General features: G+C 34.2%; 1 protein-coding gene and 1 pseudogene across 2 annotated transcripts; both read left to right on the forward strand.

The window, feature by feature from the left end:
- Positions 1-666: 666 nt before the first annotated feature.
- LOC143534668 (vacuolar protein sorting-associated protein 51 homolog) lies at positions 667-9,166 on the forward strand (annotated as a pseudogene). Its single transcript, XR_013135585.1, has 20 exons — positions 667-990; positions 2,722-2,861; positions 2,988-3,041; positions 3,155-3,262; positions 4,076-4,174; positions 4,301-4,378; positions 4,496-4,573; positions 5,261-5,410; positions 5,978-6,078; positions 6,182-6,249; positions 6,601-6,674; positions 6,781-6,847; positions 6,963-7,072; positions 7,170-7,400; positions 7,483-7,593; positions 7,670-7,741; positions 7,848-7,898; positions 7,980-8,201; positions 8,303-8,479; positions 8,816-9,166. The product of XR_013135585.1 is annotated as a vacuolar protein sorting-associated protein 51 homolog (transcript).
- A 2,367-nt stretch (positions 9,167-11,533) lies between these two features.
- Positions 11,534-19,847, forward strand: LOC143534669 (DNA mismatch repair protein MSH6-like). The gene is made up of 21 exons (XM_077029103.1): positions 11,534-12,423; positions 12,637-12,739; positions 12,893-12,995; positions 13,094-13,147; positions 13,225-13,299; positions 13,442-13,510; positions 13,618-13,701; positions 13,788-13,976; positions 14,464-14,990; positions 15,246-15,375; positions 15,469-15,560; positions 15,651-15,829; positions 15,914-16,116; positions 16,235-16,336; positions 16,420-16,582; positions 16,653-16,942; positions 17,006-17,143; positions 17,253-17,332; positions 17,815-17,914; positions 18,059-18,188; positions 19,453-19,847. Exons 1-21 carry the CDS (start codon positions 11,658-11,660, stop codon positions 19,644-19,646), a joined length of 3,771 nt encoding a protein of 1,256 aa, XP_076885218.1. The 5' UTR covers positions 11,534-11,657; the 3' UTR covers positions 19,647-19,847.
- The last annotated feature ends 3 nt before the right edge of the window (positions 19,848-19,850 follow it).

Consider the following 19,850-nt stretch of genomic DNA (forward strand, 5'->3'; position numbering starts at 1 on the left):
ATAAATTTGATTTGAATTCAAATAAATTCAATCTGATTAAACTTCACCCATGCCAAAAACTCTGAAAGCGATATTCATAATTGCAAAACACACATGTAAATTTAAAGTAACTACAAAACCGCATGATAATAAATTCAAAGCTAAAGTACAAATAGTCTAAATTTTAAAAAATTCACAACGAGAAGTCAATAACACATATGGGCTAAGAAACAATAGTATGACCTATTAGGATTAATTAATTTGTAAAGGATATTTATTATTTATGAATTTAACACAAATTAAAAAAAATAATTATATATATACACACATATGTAACTATATCTAATTTGAATTCGAATTTCGAATCAAATTGAATACAAAATTATAAATTCGTATTCGATTTATATACTCGAATACAAATATAATTCGAGTCTAATCGAATTTCGAATCGAATCAAAATCTGAGCACCCATGATAAAATCTCAACAAGCTGAAACCGAACTTAAAATCATTAACAACAATTTAGTTTCATTTAGTTTTATTTTTTACTGATTTGATTTTAATTTACAACCGTAAAAAACAATAAGTAAACTTTTAGGGTGTATTTTGCATATGCAGTGGCTCAACCTCAAAGCCTCAAAGTGGTTCAACCAAACGGTTCAACAAAGGTCAGTCGACTACCTGACCGGACCCTGCCCGTACTCTCTCCCTAACATACACACCTTCAACCTCCGTGCCAGCTCATCATCTCCGATCACCGGATATTAATATTAACAACAATTCAACAAATTCAATCACCTCACACACACATTACGAGTTCAACGGCTTAAAAATGACGTCAGATGACGTATCAGTGGACGATAAGGTGAAGCGAACGCGAGATCTGCTATCAAGCTTCTATTCACAGGACGCTTCTCAGATTTCTCCACCGGCCAATACTACTTCACGATTCGCCACACTTGATACGATCAATACGACGTCGTTCGATGCCGATCAGTACATGAATCTACTGGTAGTTATATGTTATATCAGATCCCTAATTATTTCATTATTTCGTTCATTATTATTCAGTTAGTCTATTAATTAGCTGTTCATTGATGTTGAATCACAATTTGTGTGTAGTTATTGTGTTAGGTCATTACATTTGTGTTCTAGAGCCATAATTTGTTACGAATTAAGACCTAGTTATAAATAATGTAAAGTTAAATGGTGTATGTAGTAAGTTAAGATGTAATGCTTTATAATTAAGCTGTAGTCATGTGGAAACATACCTAGGTTATCAACTGTATAAACAGATCATCAAGCTATTCAGGACGTGTGTTGGAATGTGCTATGAGTTTGAGTTTTATTGAGAAATGTGGATTTTACGATGTTACTTTTATTAGTTGAATGTGTTTCTGCTGAGGTGTGGAGGCTGTTAATAGGATTCTACGGTTTATTGCTAAGGGCTGTGCGGTTTAATATAAGAGTTTTAAAGTGAAGTTAGCTAAGGTAGTTCTTTTAGCAAGTATTAACCCAGCCTACATTATAAGTTTTAAGAGTTGGGGATAATTGTCGTTGAGTTAAACTCCAAAATTTATCTTGTCAAATCACTGTAGTGTTAATCATGTAGTTAAGTTGAGTGCGCTCTTTGTCATGTATATGGTTGGGTGGGAAAACTCGTAACTCATAAGTGCAAAGTGGTAGTTAGTTAAGAGAATCATGTACATATGTTGACAACTGAGTCACTGAGATGAGTGTGTGAACTGTAGAAGAGTTGTTGAACCATGTGATTGTTCATTAAGAGAATAATGTACATATGTTGACGACTGAGATGCGTGTGTGAACTGTAGGAGAGTTGTGGAACCATGTGATTGTTCATTTAGAGAATCATTTATGCATGAACAAAGATCCTTTACTTGGTTGCTTATACAACATCCATAATATACCCAGCAATAATGGTTTATATAGTAGGATTTGTATTTTGCCACGGGAAGATAGCGACTACGGTTAGGGTTATTTGTCTAATAGCTAATACAACTTGTCACAAATTAAATTATTGGAAGCATAGGGAGATAGCATGTAATTAACCTTGAAATGAAGACAACCCCTTACAAATGTTTGTAGAGGTGTGCATGCAGAATTGCACACACACATTAACAACAGGAGAATGCCTCTACTTCAAAGTATACATGGAAACTGTGAAAACATAGCTCTTCATCTCTGCCTAGTAACAGGGAAGTAGTACACTAGTACCCATGGTAATTCATGATGAATTTCAATTTTAAAGTTTCACTTTAATATAAATATGACCTTTTTTTTTTTTTTTGTCTAAGGCCTTACCTGATTGTGATTTTATAAAGTGCTTTTGGTCCCTTGTGGTGTTATGAGATACTCAATCCATTCTATTTATTTTATTCTCTAAGATATCGATTATATGTTGATTTATATAGATAACTTAAGCAGTTAAGCTTATGCATACAAATCATGAAAACAGGTGATATCATTGTTTATGTTGATTAAAAGATGAATATAAGTAATCAGAAATGCTCATTACCAATGTGAGCTCTTATGTTTCGAAAGTACTAAATTTTTTATATTCAGTAAAGTTCTGAAGAATTTTGGTCTTTTTATAAGTAAATCTGGTTGCCTGCTATGCTGGAATGGAGGAAGAACGCTATGTTAAATACATAATTATTCTTATGCGGCATACATTTGATCTTCTAATGTAAGTTTGATGATGTTTCTTCCCCTAATGCATTAGGTACGTAAGTCAACTCTTGAGGGCCTCCTTCAGAGACATGTTGAAATGGCTGCTGAGATCAAGAATCTCGACACTGACTTGCAAATGTTAGTATATGAAAACTATAACAAGTTTATCAGTGCTACAGATACTATCAAAAGGTGAGACACTGTTTTGGTAATTCTTTTTCTTCTATGAGATGCTGATGGAAGTTTCTTTTGACAACATTTTATGGAACTATTGTCATGTAAGACGTGTGTTGTAACTTTACATATATTTTGTGCTAGAATGAAGAATAATATTGTTGGTATGGAAGTAAAATGGAGCAACTTCTTGATAAGGTATTCTGGCAACCATTTTTTAATCTTTTATTTGTGTTTACTTTGCTAGCATGGGAAATATAAATTTGAATGGAGCTTCCAAATTTACCTTTCCCCATTATTACTTTTGTCAGATAATGTCAGTACAGTCAAGAAGCGATGGGGTTAACAGTTTGCTCTTTGAAAAGAGAGAACATATAGAGAAATTGCATCACACTCGTAATCTATTGCGTAAAGTTCAGGTATCAAAATAATAAAAGAAATCATGTATTAAGTTATAATCATTTTATTTTTCGTGTCACCTATACGGCTTATTTTTATGTAAAAACTTATAAATTATGCAAATTATGGTCTTTGACCTTGTCGACTTACATATATGTTGATAGGAATATCACCGGTAACGGACAGAAAATTGATTCGAATATAAAAACGGATAGAACAACGGCTCATTTTCGGATACAGACACACCACCGAACCAAACTGAAGGGCGTCTAATACGCGTTTAGGATACAGAAATCACCACCCAAACTTGTGATTAGATTCCAAAGATCACCATTCAAGTTGCCACACTTGAACTAGCATTGGAGAATCAATTTTACTCAAATCTATTGAGATAAAATTAACACAATATTTTTAATCAAACATAAACTTCTGCCTTCATTGAATAAAGAGAACAGTACATATAGAAATCAAAGAAAACTACCCACGTTCTAATTCTAGGAAAATAAACAAACAAAGTACTACCTAGGAAGCATAAAGAACAATTAGCCAAAGCTTTAAAAAACATGCAGGAACATAAAACTAGAAAAGGAGTGGGCATAACCCACTGATGATGGCAACGTGGTGTTAACAACCCATGGATCCTTCAACCTCCTCCATGGGGCTCCATCTGGATCAACTTGAGCCCAATGCCCACTGGCCCATTCTGTTCACTTGACCCATATATAATAGCTGGCCCAGGCCCAATGAAATCAACAGCTGACTCATTTAAATTCTTAACGTCTATTCCATTTTGATTAGATTTACCGCTATCATATGTTTTCTTTGTTAAACAGTTTATATATGATCTTCCTACCACACTCCAAAAGTGTATAAAATCTGAAGCATATAGTGACGCAGTGAGGTTCTACACCGGAGCAATGCCAATATTCAAGGTGAATTTATTTGTTGCGTAATCATTATATTAACTTATTCTGTACTGTTTGTTTCACATGAGACCTCACTTCTGCTCTACCAATATTTGTTTATTTTATTTTGCCTTTTATCTTGAATTTAATCAGGCATACGGGGATTCCTCATTCAAGGACTGTAAGAAAGCATCTGAAGAACTAATGACAGTTATTATTAACAAACTCGAGGTACATTCTTTGATAAATAGTATCGTTATAGCAATGCAAACTGATGAGAACTATTCAAATGTAATATATCCATTAAGGGGACACACAAAGATTTCACTTTGTGATTTTTTTTTTCAGGATAAGGTTTCTTCCGACTCTGACTCAATACAAGCAAGAGCAGAGGCTGTAATGCTTCTTAAGCAGTTAGATTTTCCGGTTTGTGACTCTGATTTTAACAGCATATTTAATATTGAAATTGTCTTGCAATATGTATTAGGGTTTATTGTGTGGACTTGGTTTGATGATGAATCTAATTTATACCTCATGATGTGCTTAAGTGCATTTAATTATAAGCTGAAACATGCAATGCTTGTTAAGGAAACATGGAAAGTAAGACAGCTAGAATTTTGCATTTCATTTGCCCTCTTGTATATACTTGAACTAGTTTCATAGCCAGATGCTATATTCCTATTAATTTATTGTTTTTCATAAAACAGTCATTGTTTATAAAATGGTTTGATATTTTCACTTTTTTTTTCTTTATACTTCTAGTGCGCATACACCTTGGGTTCTCTTGATAAAAATGAAAAAAAAAAACCAAAGAAGAAATATATATATGATTTCACAGGATAAAAGTTATGTTTATCTGTATATATAATATATCATTGTCAGGAAATGAAAGAATGTTTTTCAAATAATTATAAATCACTTTTTAGGATGATTTCAAACATATATTGAAGTTCTACAAACATGAATTTTGTAAATATTTAATAACTTATGCTTGCTTGCTTTTGGGTTTGCACTGTTGCGGGAGCAACCAAATTCACAATTGTTATTTAAAAAATATACTGAAATGATTTTTATATTCACTACCTATGTGGATATGTTGCTTCACTTTGGTAGGTTGAAAACTTGAAATCAAAACTTCTTGAAAAGTTAGAACAGTTTCTTGAGGAACTTGATCTCTCTAAAGACATAAGTGCGGATTCTGCAAATCCTCGTGAATCCATCAATGAAGGAATAGAATCTGATTCCATCCCTCCTCATCCTGAGGTAATTTCAAAGATTTTAATCTCCCATGGCTTTTAGTTATGTTTCCAGTTTAAACACACATAGTTATATGTGTTTTCTTTCATATTACATATATTATGCTCAGGCCCGGCCCAGGGGCGAGGCAGGGTAGTCGACGGCCATAGGCCCGACACCCCGCTAGGCCCGAAATTTTATTTATAAAAAAAGTTTATATGTATTTTTATGAAACAAAATATGTATAATCAATGTTTCAACATTATTACATAAACAATAGCTTGATCTAGTGGCACAGATGTATGACAAAGAACCAAGAGGTTGTGGGTTCTAGTCTTATTTGAAACATTTTTAAGTTTATTTTTATACAAAAATTTTTTACGCAACTCAAATCCTAACAAAGTAAAGCCACTTAAAAATTAAATTGTTTAAACCCAGCAAAATATTCCTTTTACTTAGGGCCCAAAAAAAATTTCGCCTTCGGCCAAAAAAAATTTCGTCTTCTCGGAGCCGGCCCTGATTATGCTGTTCCATTGATTGCTGTTATTGCTCTTAGTTGTCACTTGATCATTCTGCTATCTAAATCTTGACTAGGTTCCTACTCGTGAATTTGTGGAAGCTGTTCATGCTTATCATGTAATTTTCCCTGATTCAGAGCAGCATCTGGTCAAACTTATGCATGATTTGACCACAAGGTATGCATGTGCATCTTGATATATGAATATATCTCTTAGTTAATTCCAGTAGCTACTTCTGACCAGATTTGCTGTTAAAATTTAACGTACATTTTATTTTTAGGCACTTTGAAGCTGCCAAACAACAAATACAAGAACAGATCTCTTCAGCAAAGCTTTCGAACCGACTTCGTAAGTAATATCTCAACTAATGATATCCACTTCATAAAAAACCAAGCCATATACCTTTTTCGGTCATACGTTGTCGCTCGATTTCCAAACCCTAAAACAGTTAAGAAACAAACAAAAATATCAAAAATTATCTGTTTACCTTCTAAGCGACTGGCTGTTCCTGTTCTTAGATTGTGGAGAATGTTTAATTAGTTATATAATTATCATATCTACACGATATCCCAAGTGTAAGGTTGTTCTCTGTATATATAGAGTCCTTATGTAACACTGTAATACACAGTATTACTCTTCCTGGTTTAAGCTCCATTTATCATGTCTGACTAATTTAATGTTGGGTCTCCCTTTTTACAGGGTTTATATGGACTGATGTCTTATTGATTGATGAAGTCTTACCAGAGGCTGGTCTACAAGATTTTGCTTTAGAGGTTTACCATTCTCTTTACTAATAATTGTCTTTGGCATGCATATACCAACTTATGTCTTATCTAACCTTTTTTGTTACTTATCGTGATTAAATGTTCATGGTTTCAGGCTGCTCGTGTTGTTGTGAAGCAATATGTCACTAGTTTATTTTCAAATCTTCTTCAAGAAATATCTGGTTTGTCTTTCTTTTTCTAATGCAAACAAGAAAACTATAGATGTGCATTTACATAAATGCTATTTAGTAGGGTAGAGATAAATGTTGATTTTCTAATTCAAATTTTGTTTGTCAGATACTCTTCTGCAAATTCAAAAGGATGGCATAGGAGAGGAGTATCCTCTGCGGGCTGCCCTTGAAGCCAGTAAAAATGCTTTGCTTCAAGGCAGTATAAAAGTCTTATCGGTATAAATAAGTTATCTGTTAAATATAAATTTTTTTTTTCAGTTTCTTATTGGTTTCTTTTTTCTATTTGAGCTCATTTATAAAACTTATTTTATAGGATACCCGTTATCTTCTTGATGAAGACTTGGGATTAATATTGAAGTTAAGAGACATAATTATCAGTTGGGTACAAGAAGGGTTTCAGACCTTCTTTAATCAACTTAATGATCAGCTACTTTTACTTTCTGGAAAAAATGTCCCAACTGATAAAGTTTCTTCTGGGCTTGTACTTGTGATAACCGAACTATCTGTGTTCATTGAACGAGATGCCATTTCAAGAATTATCGACGCAAGAACCAATTTCTTAAAGAACTTTTTGTCCTTGCATTTGTTTTCCAGCTACCGTTAAAATTTTGTTTGTTATGTTTCAGGAAATCGGCTCTTCATTGTTGGGCGGTAGTTATGAGTATGGTGGTTCTGCTTTTGTTCCTGCTGAAATCCGTCACACCTTTAGATCAGCTGGGGAAAAGTTCTTGCAGCGTGTATGTGTCTTGTGTTCATTATTTCATATATTGTATTTTATCCTGTTTTATATATTAAGTGGAGTTTTTATTACAGTATGTTAGTATGAGAACCCTAAGAATTTCTGTTCTTCTGAGGAAGAGGCTAACAACGCCAAATTGGATCAAGGTTTGCATTGTTTCTCCCAACTCGTCTTCCACATGAACTGAGTTACTTAGGTTATGATTTGATATTTATTGTACTTATTACTGACAAATATCTTTTATTTTTTTAGCATAAAGAACCGAGAGAAGTTCATATGTTCGTTGATTTGTTTCTTCAAGAGGTATCTATGGAACCATGGATCTTCACTCGGTCATTAATATCTTTTACACATTTAACACTTGAATTATTTTTGTTGTGGCAGTTGGGAGCGGTAGGAAGTGAAGTGAAACAAATATTACCTCAAGGACTTACCCGTAGACATTCTCGCACTGAGAGCAACGGAAGTACAAGCTCTTCCCGCAGCACTACATTACGAGACAATCGTTCAAACACCAACAGGGCCCGCAGCCAGCTTCTAGAAACCCATCTGGCAAAACTGTTTAAACAAAAAATGGAAATCTTCACAAAAGTTGAACATACGCAGGTGTCTGATTCTTTTCTATTCTATTCTAAATAGTTTACAAATAGTAAGTATAGGTGTTATATCATATATGTGTATATTAATAAGAGCGCTTTCGGTTGCAGGAATCTGTTGTGATGACCATTGTAAAACGCTGTCTCAAAAGTATGCAAGAGTTTGTTAGATTGCATACGTTTAATCGGAGTGGATTTCAGCAAATTCAGTTGGATATGCAGTACCTGAGAATCACACTCAAAGACAGTACCGATGATGAAGCTGCTGTTGAATTCCTGCTTGATGAGGTAATCAGATAATCTTTACGGGTCGAGTGGGTTGGGTATCGGGTCAATTTTAGTATGGGTAGAAACGGGCTGGGTTGACACTCAAAACACTTCTTATCCATTCTTTTAACGCCCACATAAAGATATAATGCCAATTATGATTCAAAAACGATATTGTTACAATAATAATCATTGTATAAAATGATTTTAAAATGGTTGTATAATTTAAAAATATACTTCGAGCGACTTTTACCCATTCCTCTGTTTACTCTTCCAAATATAAAGGTATATTTATGGAATTATGGGTTCTTTAAACAATATATGAAAGTTAATGGCAATGTTCTACTCATTGAACAGGTGATAGTTGCTGCCGCTGAACGTTGTGTTGATCCTAGTCCTCTAGAACCGGCAATCCTAGACCGACTTGTACAAGCTAAATTGGCCAAGACTGTGGACCAAGGACCAGTCGCTTCTTAGTAAACAAGGTTGAACCACCGTCCATTTAACAGTCGCATAAATGGGTCAGGTTATTTCACATCATGGATCATAGTATGATCCGAGTTTTTAGAAAAGAAATGCATGATTCGCTGTTTGCATATTTGTTGTATTATTGTGCTGCGTATAAATTTTCTTTAACCAAAGGAAAGATCCCTAGATAAATTTGTGAATTCTTATTTTATAGACGTTAAAAAGATAATCTACACGGAGAAAAGATGTTATTAAAATTTAAAAGCATCTTATATTCATTCTGTGTTTTTATACACTTAAATCGTCATTTAAGTAATTTTTCTCCGCTTTGGAGGATAACAACATTTTTTAAAAGCTTTGAAACAAATTAACATTCATTCTGTTAGATTAAATGCCCATAACATTAGAATGTTTCACCTGATAATAACAAAGTTTCTTTAGTGCTTCATTTTAGTCACTCTTTTAAGTTTTCTTACAAAGCCACCAAAGTTTCAATATAAATTTGTAAGTTACCTAAATGAAAAGTATGTGAAACTTGATTACTAGACACTAGTCAACTTCAAAATATAAATAAGCAATAAATAGGAACAAATGTTCATACTTTAATCGTGAGCCAGAGGTGATACTCGTGAGCTACTCAAAATTATCTTAGTAAAAACTCGAGTTAGCTAATCTTAGTAAAAGCTCGAGTTGAGCTAAATTTAATCAATCTGATGTTTGATTTGCAGTTTATTTATAAATCGAATATTTATATTGAGTTTGACTAAACTTGTATAAAATAATTATTTTAATTTAGTTAGTGAGTAGAATTTCCACAATTTCTTCCCAATCCATCCCAAAGAAAGAAAATGGTCATTCCATCCCAAAATTAGTTTTTTAATTAAAAAAATAAAACTTAAAATAACATTAAGTTTAGTAAAAATAAAATTTCATTCTTAAATTTATAAAAGTACAATGAAAATGAATGAAAGGAATATAAACATAATAATGAAGTGTTACCATAGGCTGTCAGTCTACAAGATTTTGTTTTAAAGGTTATCATGTTTTCACTGATAATTGTTGTTAACGTGCTTATTTTAACTTATTTCTTATTTAACATTTTTAGTAAGTTAACCATCCTGATTAAATGTTCATGGTTTCGGGCTACTCATGTTGTTGTGAAACAATATGTCACTAGTTTATTTTCAAAATTTGAAGAAATATCTTGTTCGTCTCACATTTTATAATGCAAACAAGATTTTGCTTTTAATGTTATCATTCTCTTCACTAATAATTGTCTTTAACATGTCTATATCAAATTATTTTTATCTGTATCAAATAGGGCGAGATGGTGTTATCAGTTCTCGTTGATATCAAAACTGTCACAGCCACTCAGGGGCGGATGTAGTACATAACTAGGGGTAGCCTCCGCTACCCCTAAGCTTTTCATCGGTAGTGTGCATTTTTTTTCTTTTTGGGCCGATTTTCGTATTTCGCTACCCCTAAAAAATATTACGTTACCCATGTTTGATTAAAGTCCAACTAATTTAAAAGTTCAAATCAAATAAAGCTCAAACAAAGTTTATAGTCCAAAGTAAATAAAAACCATTAACCTTTTTTTCATTTGTTTAAACGAGAAATATCAAACATAAACAAACTCAAACTGAAGCAGGCTTAACAGAATCATTATTTTTTAAAGGTTTAAATTAAATAAAGTCCAAATAAAGTTTATAGCTCAAAGAAAATAAAAAAACATTTAACTTTTTTATTTTGTTTGAACGAGAAACATCAAACAGAATCAGGCTCAGCAGAACCATCATTTTGAGGTTGAAGTTTTTTAATACGATTTTGGATATGCAAATTAAGAACTTGGAAATAGATTCATTGAGATCTCAACTAATTTGTTAGAAAATATGCTTGATTTTAATCTATGGAATTTGTTTTTCAAGTTTGACATATCCAAGATAGTGACATTTTCGGATATGTATCCGAATGATTTTAGTAATAAAGAAAAAGGGTGTACTTCGGGTTTCGGGTGATCGTACGAACTTTTATCACAATTTAAAGGAAGATGATAAATTTGCAAGATATGGTGAAATGTGTGACATTGCTCGTGTAATGATGAAAACCGGAAAATACACAACTTTTCATTTGGTTTATTAAATACTGAAGCTAGCGTTGGTTTTACCATTGCAACCGCAACCATTAAAATACGGGTTTACGCAAGCAACTGAGTGATGGGTATTTGAACAATGTTTTAATTGTCCGGTCAAAAGATAAACGTTTGATAATGTAAAAGAAGTGGGTGTCATGGTTCAATTCAATTTTTCAAAATCCGAAGAAGAGAAATTTATACCCTATATGTTTAAATATATTCATTACCATGTTTATATTTGTTTTGTTTTCATTTAACCTTGATATTCATGTATAGATCCGTACCAAACGTATCGATAACATAAAGTTATCATTTCATATTTACATCGTTTCATTCTTTAAGTAAACAATTAAATACGACTACAGAGGAGAGCCGTCTTTGCCTGGGATTATTATTATACCAGGAAATGTTATGTTATGTTATGTAAGCGCCGCTACGCCGCTTGAGATCACTTCCCGCCAAACTTCTCCTCCACTGATTCCCGCCTTATTATTATTATTTTACACTCTAAACCCACACTCAACACCACACATATTCACTCACTGTATTCATTTCTCAAAACCCGTTAATTAATAATAATAATAATAATAATCGACAATGGCGTTACGTCGTCCAAGCAACGGCCGGTCACCACTCGTCAATCCACAGCGTCAAATCACCTCCTTCTTCTCCAAATCACCACCACCAACCTCTCAATCTCCTTTACAGTCAAACCCTAACCCTAACATTAAACCAAAACCTAACACCACAACTCCTTCACCTATACAAACCAATAGCAGTAAGAAGAACCTGAAGCCGAAGCCGAAGCCGCCGTTGGTTGTAGGTAAATCATCTTCAACTTCAGCCGTTGCGTATGGAGATGAAGTAGTGAACCGTAGGATTAGGGTTTACTGGCCACTGGATAAGTCATGGTATGAAGGACGTGTGAAATTGTTTGATGAGAGTACTGGTAAGCATTTGGTTCAGTATGATGATTCTGAAGAGGAGTTGTTGGATTTGAGTAATGAGAAGGTTGAGTTGTTGAAGGAAGAGGTTAAGAAGCTAAGGCGGTTGCGGCGATTCTCGGTCGAAGAAGATAGTAATAATAATAGTAATAATAACAATGGTATTATTAATAATGGTGATGGGAATATGGATGTGGAAAGTGGAGGAGACGATGATTCGGAGGATGAGGATTGGGGGAAGAATGTTGAGAAGGAAGTGGTGGATGATGAAATGGAGGATTTAGGTTTGGTGGATGAGGAGGAAGAAGAAAAGCCGGAGCTTAAAAGGCGAAAACGGGCTGAGGTGAAATCGGAGTCGGTTAAGAAGATAAAGACTGAATCGCCGAAGAATTTAATTCCTAAAATCAATAATAATATTTGTAAGTGTGAGTAGTAGTTGGTGTGTTGTTTTTAATGTTGATGAGGAATATTGTTGTTAATGTTGATGAAAAGCTTAATAAGGAAATTAATTCATTCATTTTGCTATGTTTATGTCATACATGATACATGCCCGGTTTTAGGCTCTTTCAATTAGTGCATTAGAATTTAGAATCATCATATTTGTTACAAATAATAAGGGGTTCATGGTTTAGTTTCAGGTGAGAAGACATCTGTTATTGTTGACAATGCTCTGGTCGATGATCTAGTTGATAGATTTGCTGCTCGAGAAGAAGAGAAATTCAGATTTCTTGGAAAGTAAGTGCTACTTATGCAACTTGGTTAGTCATGAGAAACCTTATATAGAGAGTAGAGTGACTTATATTAGGAGTGTAAAAGTCAACGTATTCAGCTTCATGTTCTTTGTTATATTGCTACATATATATTTCACTGAAGCTTATTCTTGAGCAGGAACCGTAAGGATGCCAATAGAAGATCCCCTGGAGATGAAAAGTATGATCCAAGAACTCTGTACCTGCCTCCAGACTTCTTGAGGAGTTTAACAGGTGGCCAGGTATGTTTTGTCTTGGTCTTTGATTTATAGCAAACAAGGGACTACATTGTATTGCATTATGCAAGTAGTTTAAGTGTTATACTTTTCGTTAAATGTAGAGGCAATGGTGGGAGTTCAAGGCAAAACATATGGATAAGGTTTTATTCTTTAAGGTAATTGATCTAACTAACATGAGTGTCATCAACTGCATGTTAAAGATTCATGCTTGCTAACTTTTGTTACTAATTAGATGGGAAAATTCTATGAGCTATTTGAAATGGATGCACACGTTGGGGCAAAAGAACTCGATTTGCAGTATATGAAGGTAAACACCCTGTTTGTAGTGTGACTTAGTGTTTCTAATTTCTTATTTCTTTCTTTTTTAGTGGAACTGGAAACTTGGCTCTATGTTTAGTGAAATATTTTTCATCATTTTCTGTTTTTTCACCTGCACTATTATTTTTCAGGGGGACCAACCACATTGTGGATTCCCAGAAAAGAACTTTGAAGTGAATGCAGAGAAGTTGGCCCGCAAGGTTATTTTTTTATAGTTCTTGATTTTCTACAGTGAACCCTTATATATATATATATTGAAATTGTGATTTTATTTTAGTAATTGTTAATTTGAACTATGATGATTCAGGGTTATCGTGTTCTAGTTGTTGAGCAGACAGAAACACCTGACCAGCTCGACAAACGGCGCAAACAGGAAGGTTCTAAAGACAAGGTCACAAAACACTTGCACCTGTTCTTAATAAGATGTCACAAAGATCATAATTTCATGTTCATGACATTGTTTACCTATGTTTTTAGGTTGTTAAACGTGAAATATGTGCAGTAATCACCAAAGGGACATTGACTGATGGAGAAATGTTGTCAGCCAATCCTGATGCTTCTTACCTGTTTGCAGTTTTTGAATGCTACGATGAAAACCAAGAAGATGAGAGAATATATGGTGTTTGTGTAGTTGATGTTGCTACAAGCAAGATCATCATTGGGCAGGTGTGAACTAAATAAATTGGAGAAGAGGTGGCAAAATGGGTGGGTGAACGGGTCGGTTAACGTGTTAAAACGGGTCATTTTTGGGTACTGGTAGATCAGGCTGGGTTGACACATAACTTTTTATGTCATAAATTTACTCCTAGCTATAAATAATTAGCATGCCAAAAATGATATATTGAAATTCTATTATTTTAATAATGTAATCTTGTTTTATTTATTAGGAGATTATATGCATTTAAAGTAAACTTTGGGTAACTTTCAATGCATTCGATATCTCTCTTTTGGCAGTTATTTGACCTGTTGGATTCATAAAAGATTAAAGAAGTATTCACTCTTTTATAAGTAGATGCGTTGAAATTGCCACCTCTGATTGTGTGGCACTGTATTGACACTTGTGTATTTTTTTATATTTATGGTGATATTATACAATTGATAATTTTTTTAAATCAAATGTAGTGCATAAAAACTGATGCTTTATTTTTAACAGTTTACAGACGATTCAGATTGCAATACGTTGAGCTGTCTATTGTCTCAATTAAGACCGGTGGAAATTATTAAACCCAAAAAATTGCTCAGCCCTGAAACCGAAAAAGTACTTTTGAGACAAACAAGAAATCCTGTCATAAATGAATTAAGACCAGTCGAAGAGTTTTGGGATTCTGAAAAAACTATCCAAGAAATCAAAAAGATTTATCAACGGATCAGTAATGAATCAGTTTCGTCGTCTTTAAATGAACCCATGTCATCTGATAGCAAAGATTACCTACCAGGAGCTCTTTCTGAGCTAATGACTGAGAAAAAAATTGGTAGTTTTGCTCTCTCAGCCCTTGGTGGGACTTTATTCTACTTGAAAAAGGCCTTTTTGGACGAGTCATTGCTTCGGTTTGCAACGTTTGAGCTACTTCCGTGTTCTGGTTTTGCTGATGTCACAACAAAACCATATATGGTTCTTGATGCCACTGCTCTAGAGAATCTTGAAGTTTTTGAGAACAATGTAAATGGGGACTCTAAAGGGTAAGCTAAATCATCTTGTTCACTTAGAGGTGGCAATTTCGATCCATTTACTTGTAAATGAGTCGATATGGGTGAATGGATGAAATGGGTTGGAAGTAACTAAAGTCTATTTTTTAAACCTCATAAATCATTCTATTTGAATTGGGGGTTACATCTATAGAGAAAACGGGTGAAAAGTGTGCGGGTAACCGTAACTTTTATGCTCACATTTACCAGTTGGACAATCTTTCTAATTTGCTGCATTAATGTATATAGGACACTGTATGACCAACTAAACCGTTGTGTGACACCATTTGGGAAGAGATTGCTTAAAGCATGGCTTGCTAGACCTTTATATGACATAGACTTGATCAGAGAACGCCAAGAAGCTGTAGCTGGTGTAAAGGTTCTCTGAATCTTTACATTGCATCACCTTTTATTATTATTATTATTATTATTATTATTATTTTTTAGTTGTTTCTAATATAGTTTATTCCAGGGAGCTAATCTGCCTCTTGCTCTTGAATTTCGTAAAGAGTTGTCAGTATTACCAGACATGGAACGGTTGCTTGCACGCATCTTTTCTTGCAGGTGCATACCAGGATGATGTTTAACTCAATTTCTAGGCATATTTTAATTCTGTTATTAATATGTTAATATTCACTGATCCAAATGAAACAGTGAAGCTAATGGTAGGAATTCAAATAAAGTTATTCTCTATGAGGATGCATCAAGGAAACAACTTCAAGAGTTTATAACGGTTCTCAGTGGCTGTGATGTAATTATAAATGCATGTTCTTCACTGGGTGCCATTCTTGAAGATACCCACTCTAAGCTGCTGCATCGCCTACTAAAACCTGGTACAGCCGTGATCAGTTACTTTATCATTCTCAGTTTCTCACACTCTGTTATATGTAACATGATTGTTTATTAAGTTTATGCAGGTAAAGGTCATCCAGATGTTAGTGCAGCTCTTAAGCATTTCAAGGATGCTTTTGATTGGATGGAAGCAAAAAGTACAGGGCGTATAATTCCTCGGGATGGGGTTGATGATGAGTATGACACAGCATGCAGAGCCGTTACTGATGTTGAGTTTTATCTGAAAAAGCACTTAAAGGAACAAAGACAACTAATTGGAGATTCATCTGTGAGATTACTTGCTTAAAAGGACACTTAATGCATAGTTTTTTCTTCATATTAACATACTATCATAGATTTTTTTTTCCAAATTAACATATTAATTATGTTTTTATGATGTTGTGTAGATCAATTATGTTACTGTTGGAAAAGATTCATATCTTCTTGAGATACCTGAAAGCTTGTCTGGGAGTCTGCCTTCTGATTATGAACGGCAATCATCTAAAAAGGTATATATATGCATTGGTTGGTCTTCTATGGCTTCTTATTTGTGTTAAAAATCTATATGATTATTTTCATTGTTAATTTCTAGGGTGTTTCTCGTTATTGGACTCCTGCTATTAAGAAATATATTAAGGAGCTCTCAGAAGCTGAATCCGAGAAAGAGTCCAAGTTAAAAAGCATCATGCAAAGGTTAATTGGGCGCTTCTGTGAGCATCATGTTAGTTGGAGACAGTTAATTTCTACAGCTGCTGGTAAATCTATTACTGTTTGGTTTTGTCGACTTGATCAACACTTTTACTCCTTTTGTTTTGTATTTTCCAGGACTCGATGTCCTGATCAGCCTGGCAATTGCAAGTGACCTCTATGAAGGACCAACGTGCCGTCCTCTTATCGTGGATCCATCAGTTGAAAATGAATCACCATTTCTTGTTGCTAATAATTTAGGTCATCCTGTACTGAGAAATGATACTTTAGGAAATGGCACTTTTGTCCCAAATGATGTTTCTATTGGTGGCTCTAATAAGGCCAGATTTATCTTACTTACTGGTCCTAACATGGGTGGAAAGTCAACTCTTCTTCGCCAAGTTTGCTTAGCTGTCATTTTGGCTCAGGTGAGTTCATGTGGTACTGTTAGATCTTTTGGTCGTGCTTTATAACGATGATTCATGTTTCAGGTGGGAGCAGATGTACCTGCAGAAAGCTTTAAGATGTCTCCAGTTGACCGTATTTTTGTCAGAATGGGTGCAAAAGACCATATTATGGCGGGCCAGAGTACATTTCTAACTGAGCTTCTGGAAACTGCATCTATGCTGGTAGGTTTATTTTATCATTTGTATATCGTAGTATTATTCTACCTATTGTCCTTTTGTGATTTTAAGTGGATGTTGGTGTTTATGAAGATGGTTTATATTTGAATGGCAGTCAGCAGCAACCCATAATTCACTCGTGGCATTAGATGAACTTGGACGGGGGACAGCCACTTCAGATGGACAAGCCATAGCGTACGTTCATATGCTTATAATATATTTTTATCTTCGCTAATTACTACAAGTGAAAAATGGGTGGATCTGGCAGATTGGGTAATGGGTCAGACGGGTAAATCTAATATGGATCAAGACTCAAGACTGTTTGATTTCGTAAATTTTAATTTCACAAATAAATAAAATGCTAAATAGGATTACAATAACTTTGTTATTGCAGAATTAATGTAAACCTATTATAATAAAGTGCTCTAGAAGGTTTTTAATCTTTTGTGCGTTCAAATACACTTGGGATGACTTTCAACACGATCAACTCATCTGACCCCCTTTTTTAGTTAAATACTTTAGCTTAATCTATTTTATCTTTTAGAGAAATTACATAACCCCATATCGACCCATTTGCAAGTAAAAGGGTTGAAATTGCCACCTCTACCGAGTACCAATTACCATTTCTCACAATCTAGTACCAATTACCATTTCTCACAATCTCACATTGGTTGCAGTGCATCGGTTCTTGAACATCTTGTCAACAAGGTCCAGTGTAGGGGGTTATTTTCTACTCACTATCACCACTTAGCTTTGGACTATCAGCAAGTTCCTAAGGTATGTAAAGTGTGTATGCGCTTTATTTGTTTTCAATCTGTATAATCAGAATTTGTTTTGATAGATTTTTGGCTATTATGATATTAGTGAACCCAATATAAAACAATCTTGTAACAATATATGCTAATTCCTCTTGTGTAATAGGTTTCATTGTGTCACATGGCATGCAAAGTTGGAAATGAGTTGGGAGGTCTAGAGGAGGTTACGTTTTTGTATAAATTGACAAGTGGTGCATGTCCTAAAAGCTATGGTGTCAATGTTGCACGACTAGCAGGCAAGCTCCTTTCTTCCTTTGAATTTGTGTGCATGTCAAATAGGCTAGTGTGTTGAAATGGGCGGTTGGGTAATGGGTCTAGATAGGTTGTCTGAGACTTAGATCAGATCCGACCTATACACTTTTTTTAATTATATAAAATTTGAGGTGTAGTAAAAGCATGCCTTATTATAAGGGAAAGATGAGGAGATATATATAGGTTTTTAGGCGAATAATCATTATGTTTTATGCATTTAGATTCATTTCAGAAGCTTGTTTTACATGCTTTTTTTCTTATAGTTGAGATATATATATATATATATACACACACACACATCTAACTTCATTCTTGTTTTTGAAGTTTTTAGCTAATTAGTATGTAAAACATGGTAGTTACAAAACTATTTTATTACAATGACAGCTAACATTTTAAATAAAACAAATTAGAAGGTTTTATGCATTTGCAGTTTTGCATGCATAATCAGATCCTTTCAGGCCATTTGACTCGTTTAATCTTTTACCTTCTACGTATTTGACCTCTTAGTCATAGTTACATAAATCGCTCACAGACCCACGATTTTCGTATTGGTACGTTGTGTACCCAATCGCAATTCGCCGGCGTTCCGGTCGCCGGAGAATTCGCGACTTCAAATTCCGGTACGTTTCGATCCCTAACAACCTAAATCGCGATTCAATTGATGCTGGTCCATCGCTTTTATTGATTAAGAATTCACGATTTTACTGAATTGAAAAGAGGAAGAAGAATAGATAGATGAGGAAGATGGAGAAGAAACAGAGCGGCTGTAATGCAATCTTGTTATTTAGGGTTTTAAAAGTTATAATTTAACATTGACTCCCTACACTTTCATCCTTAACATTTTAGTCCCTTAAATTTATAAATGTTTACATAAAAACTACTCCGTATTAAAAATGTAAAATTAGTTTGTGTATTCTAATAACTAACTCCCTCTATTCTCACTTGTTTACATTTGATCCTTAATCTTATATATTTATACATAAAAAGTATTAAATTAAATTTATAATATATATAAATTATAAATAGCTAGTTTTTTATTTGGGTGCATCGAACCGAACTATATGGTACACCGTACCGGTTCGTACCGAAATGAACCTACCCCCTCCGTACCGAATTCGTCTAGCCTAGCGAACCGCGTACCCGTACCGAAGCGTACCGCGATTTATGTGATATGCTCTTAGTTGTATATAAATGGGTCAAAATTGACATAACACGGTTTTAACTGTACGGTTTTAACTGTGGGTTCAGGACTTCCTGATGATGTGCTTAAAAAGGCTGCAATCAAGTCAGAAGAATTTGAGACAACGTATGGTAACAAAAGAAACCGACTCAATCCCACCACGATGTTCTTTCAGACTTTAAGAAATTGTCTTGTGGATTCTTCACCCGAAGGCATATATGAGCTACAGCGTAGAGCAAAGACGCTTTTGGAGCAAAAGTAGAACTACCTGTGTTGTCCACGTGTTAATTCTTTTAAGTTAACTAATTGAAATGTCTGAATCCCAAATTTTGTATAATAGTAATGAGTGTTGGGATTTCGTTCAGAATGATGAAAATGTGTATTTTTGGGTTACATTGAATCGGTTCACAACACTTTGTTCAAAGACTCACAAAGGTTAGGGTAGCTTCTTTTAAAGTCGTGGTGC

This window comes from Bidens hawaiensis, unplaced genomic scaffold, assembly GCF_021521415.1.
Source record: "Bidens hawaiensis isolate Kalapana, Puna unplaced genomic scaffold, B.hawaiensis_p1.1 tig00010256_1, whole genome shotgun sequence".
Classification (NCBI taxonomy): domain Eukaryota; kingdom Viridiplantae; phylum Streptophyta; class Magnoliopsida; order Asterales; family Asteraceae; genus Bidens; species Bidens hawaiensis.

Coding starts and splice junctions, on each gene's coding strand:
- LOC143534669 (XM_077029103.1), top strand. CDS start 11,658: ATGGCGTTACGTCGTCCAAGCAACGGCCGGTCACCACTCGTCAATCCA. Junction 13,148..13,224: donor ATAAGGTTTTATTCTTTAAG/GTAATTGATCTA, acceptor GTTACTAATTAG/ATGGGAAAATTCTATGAGCT. Junction 17,144..17,252: donor TGGAAACTGCATCTATGCTG/GTAGGTTTATTT, acceptor TTTGAATGGCAG/TCAGCAGCAACCCATAATTC.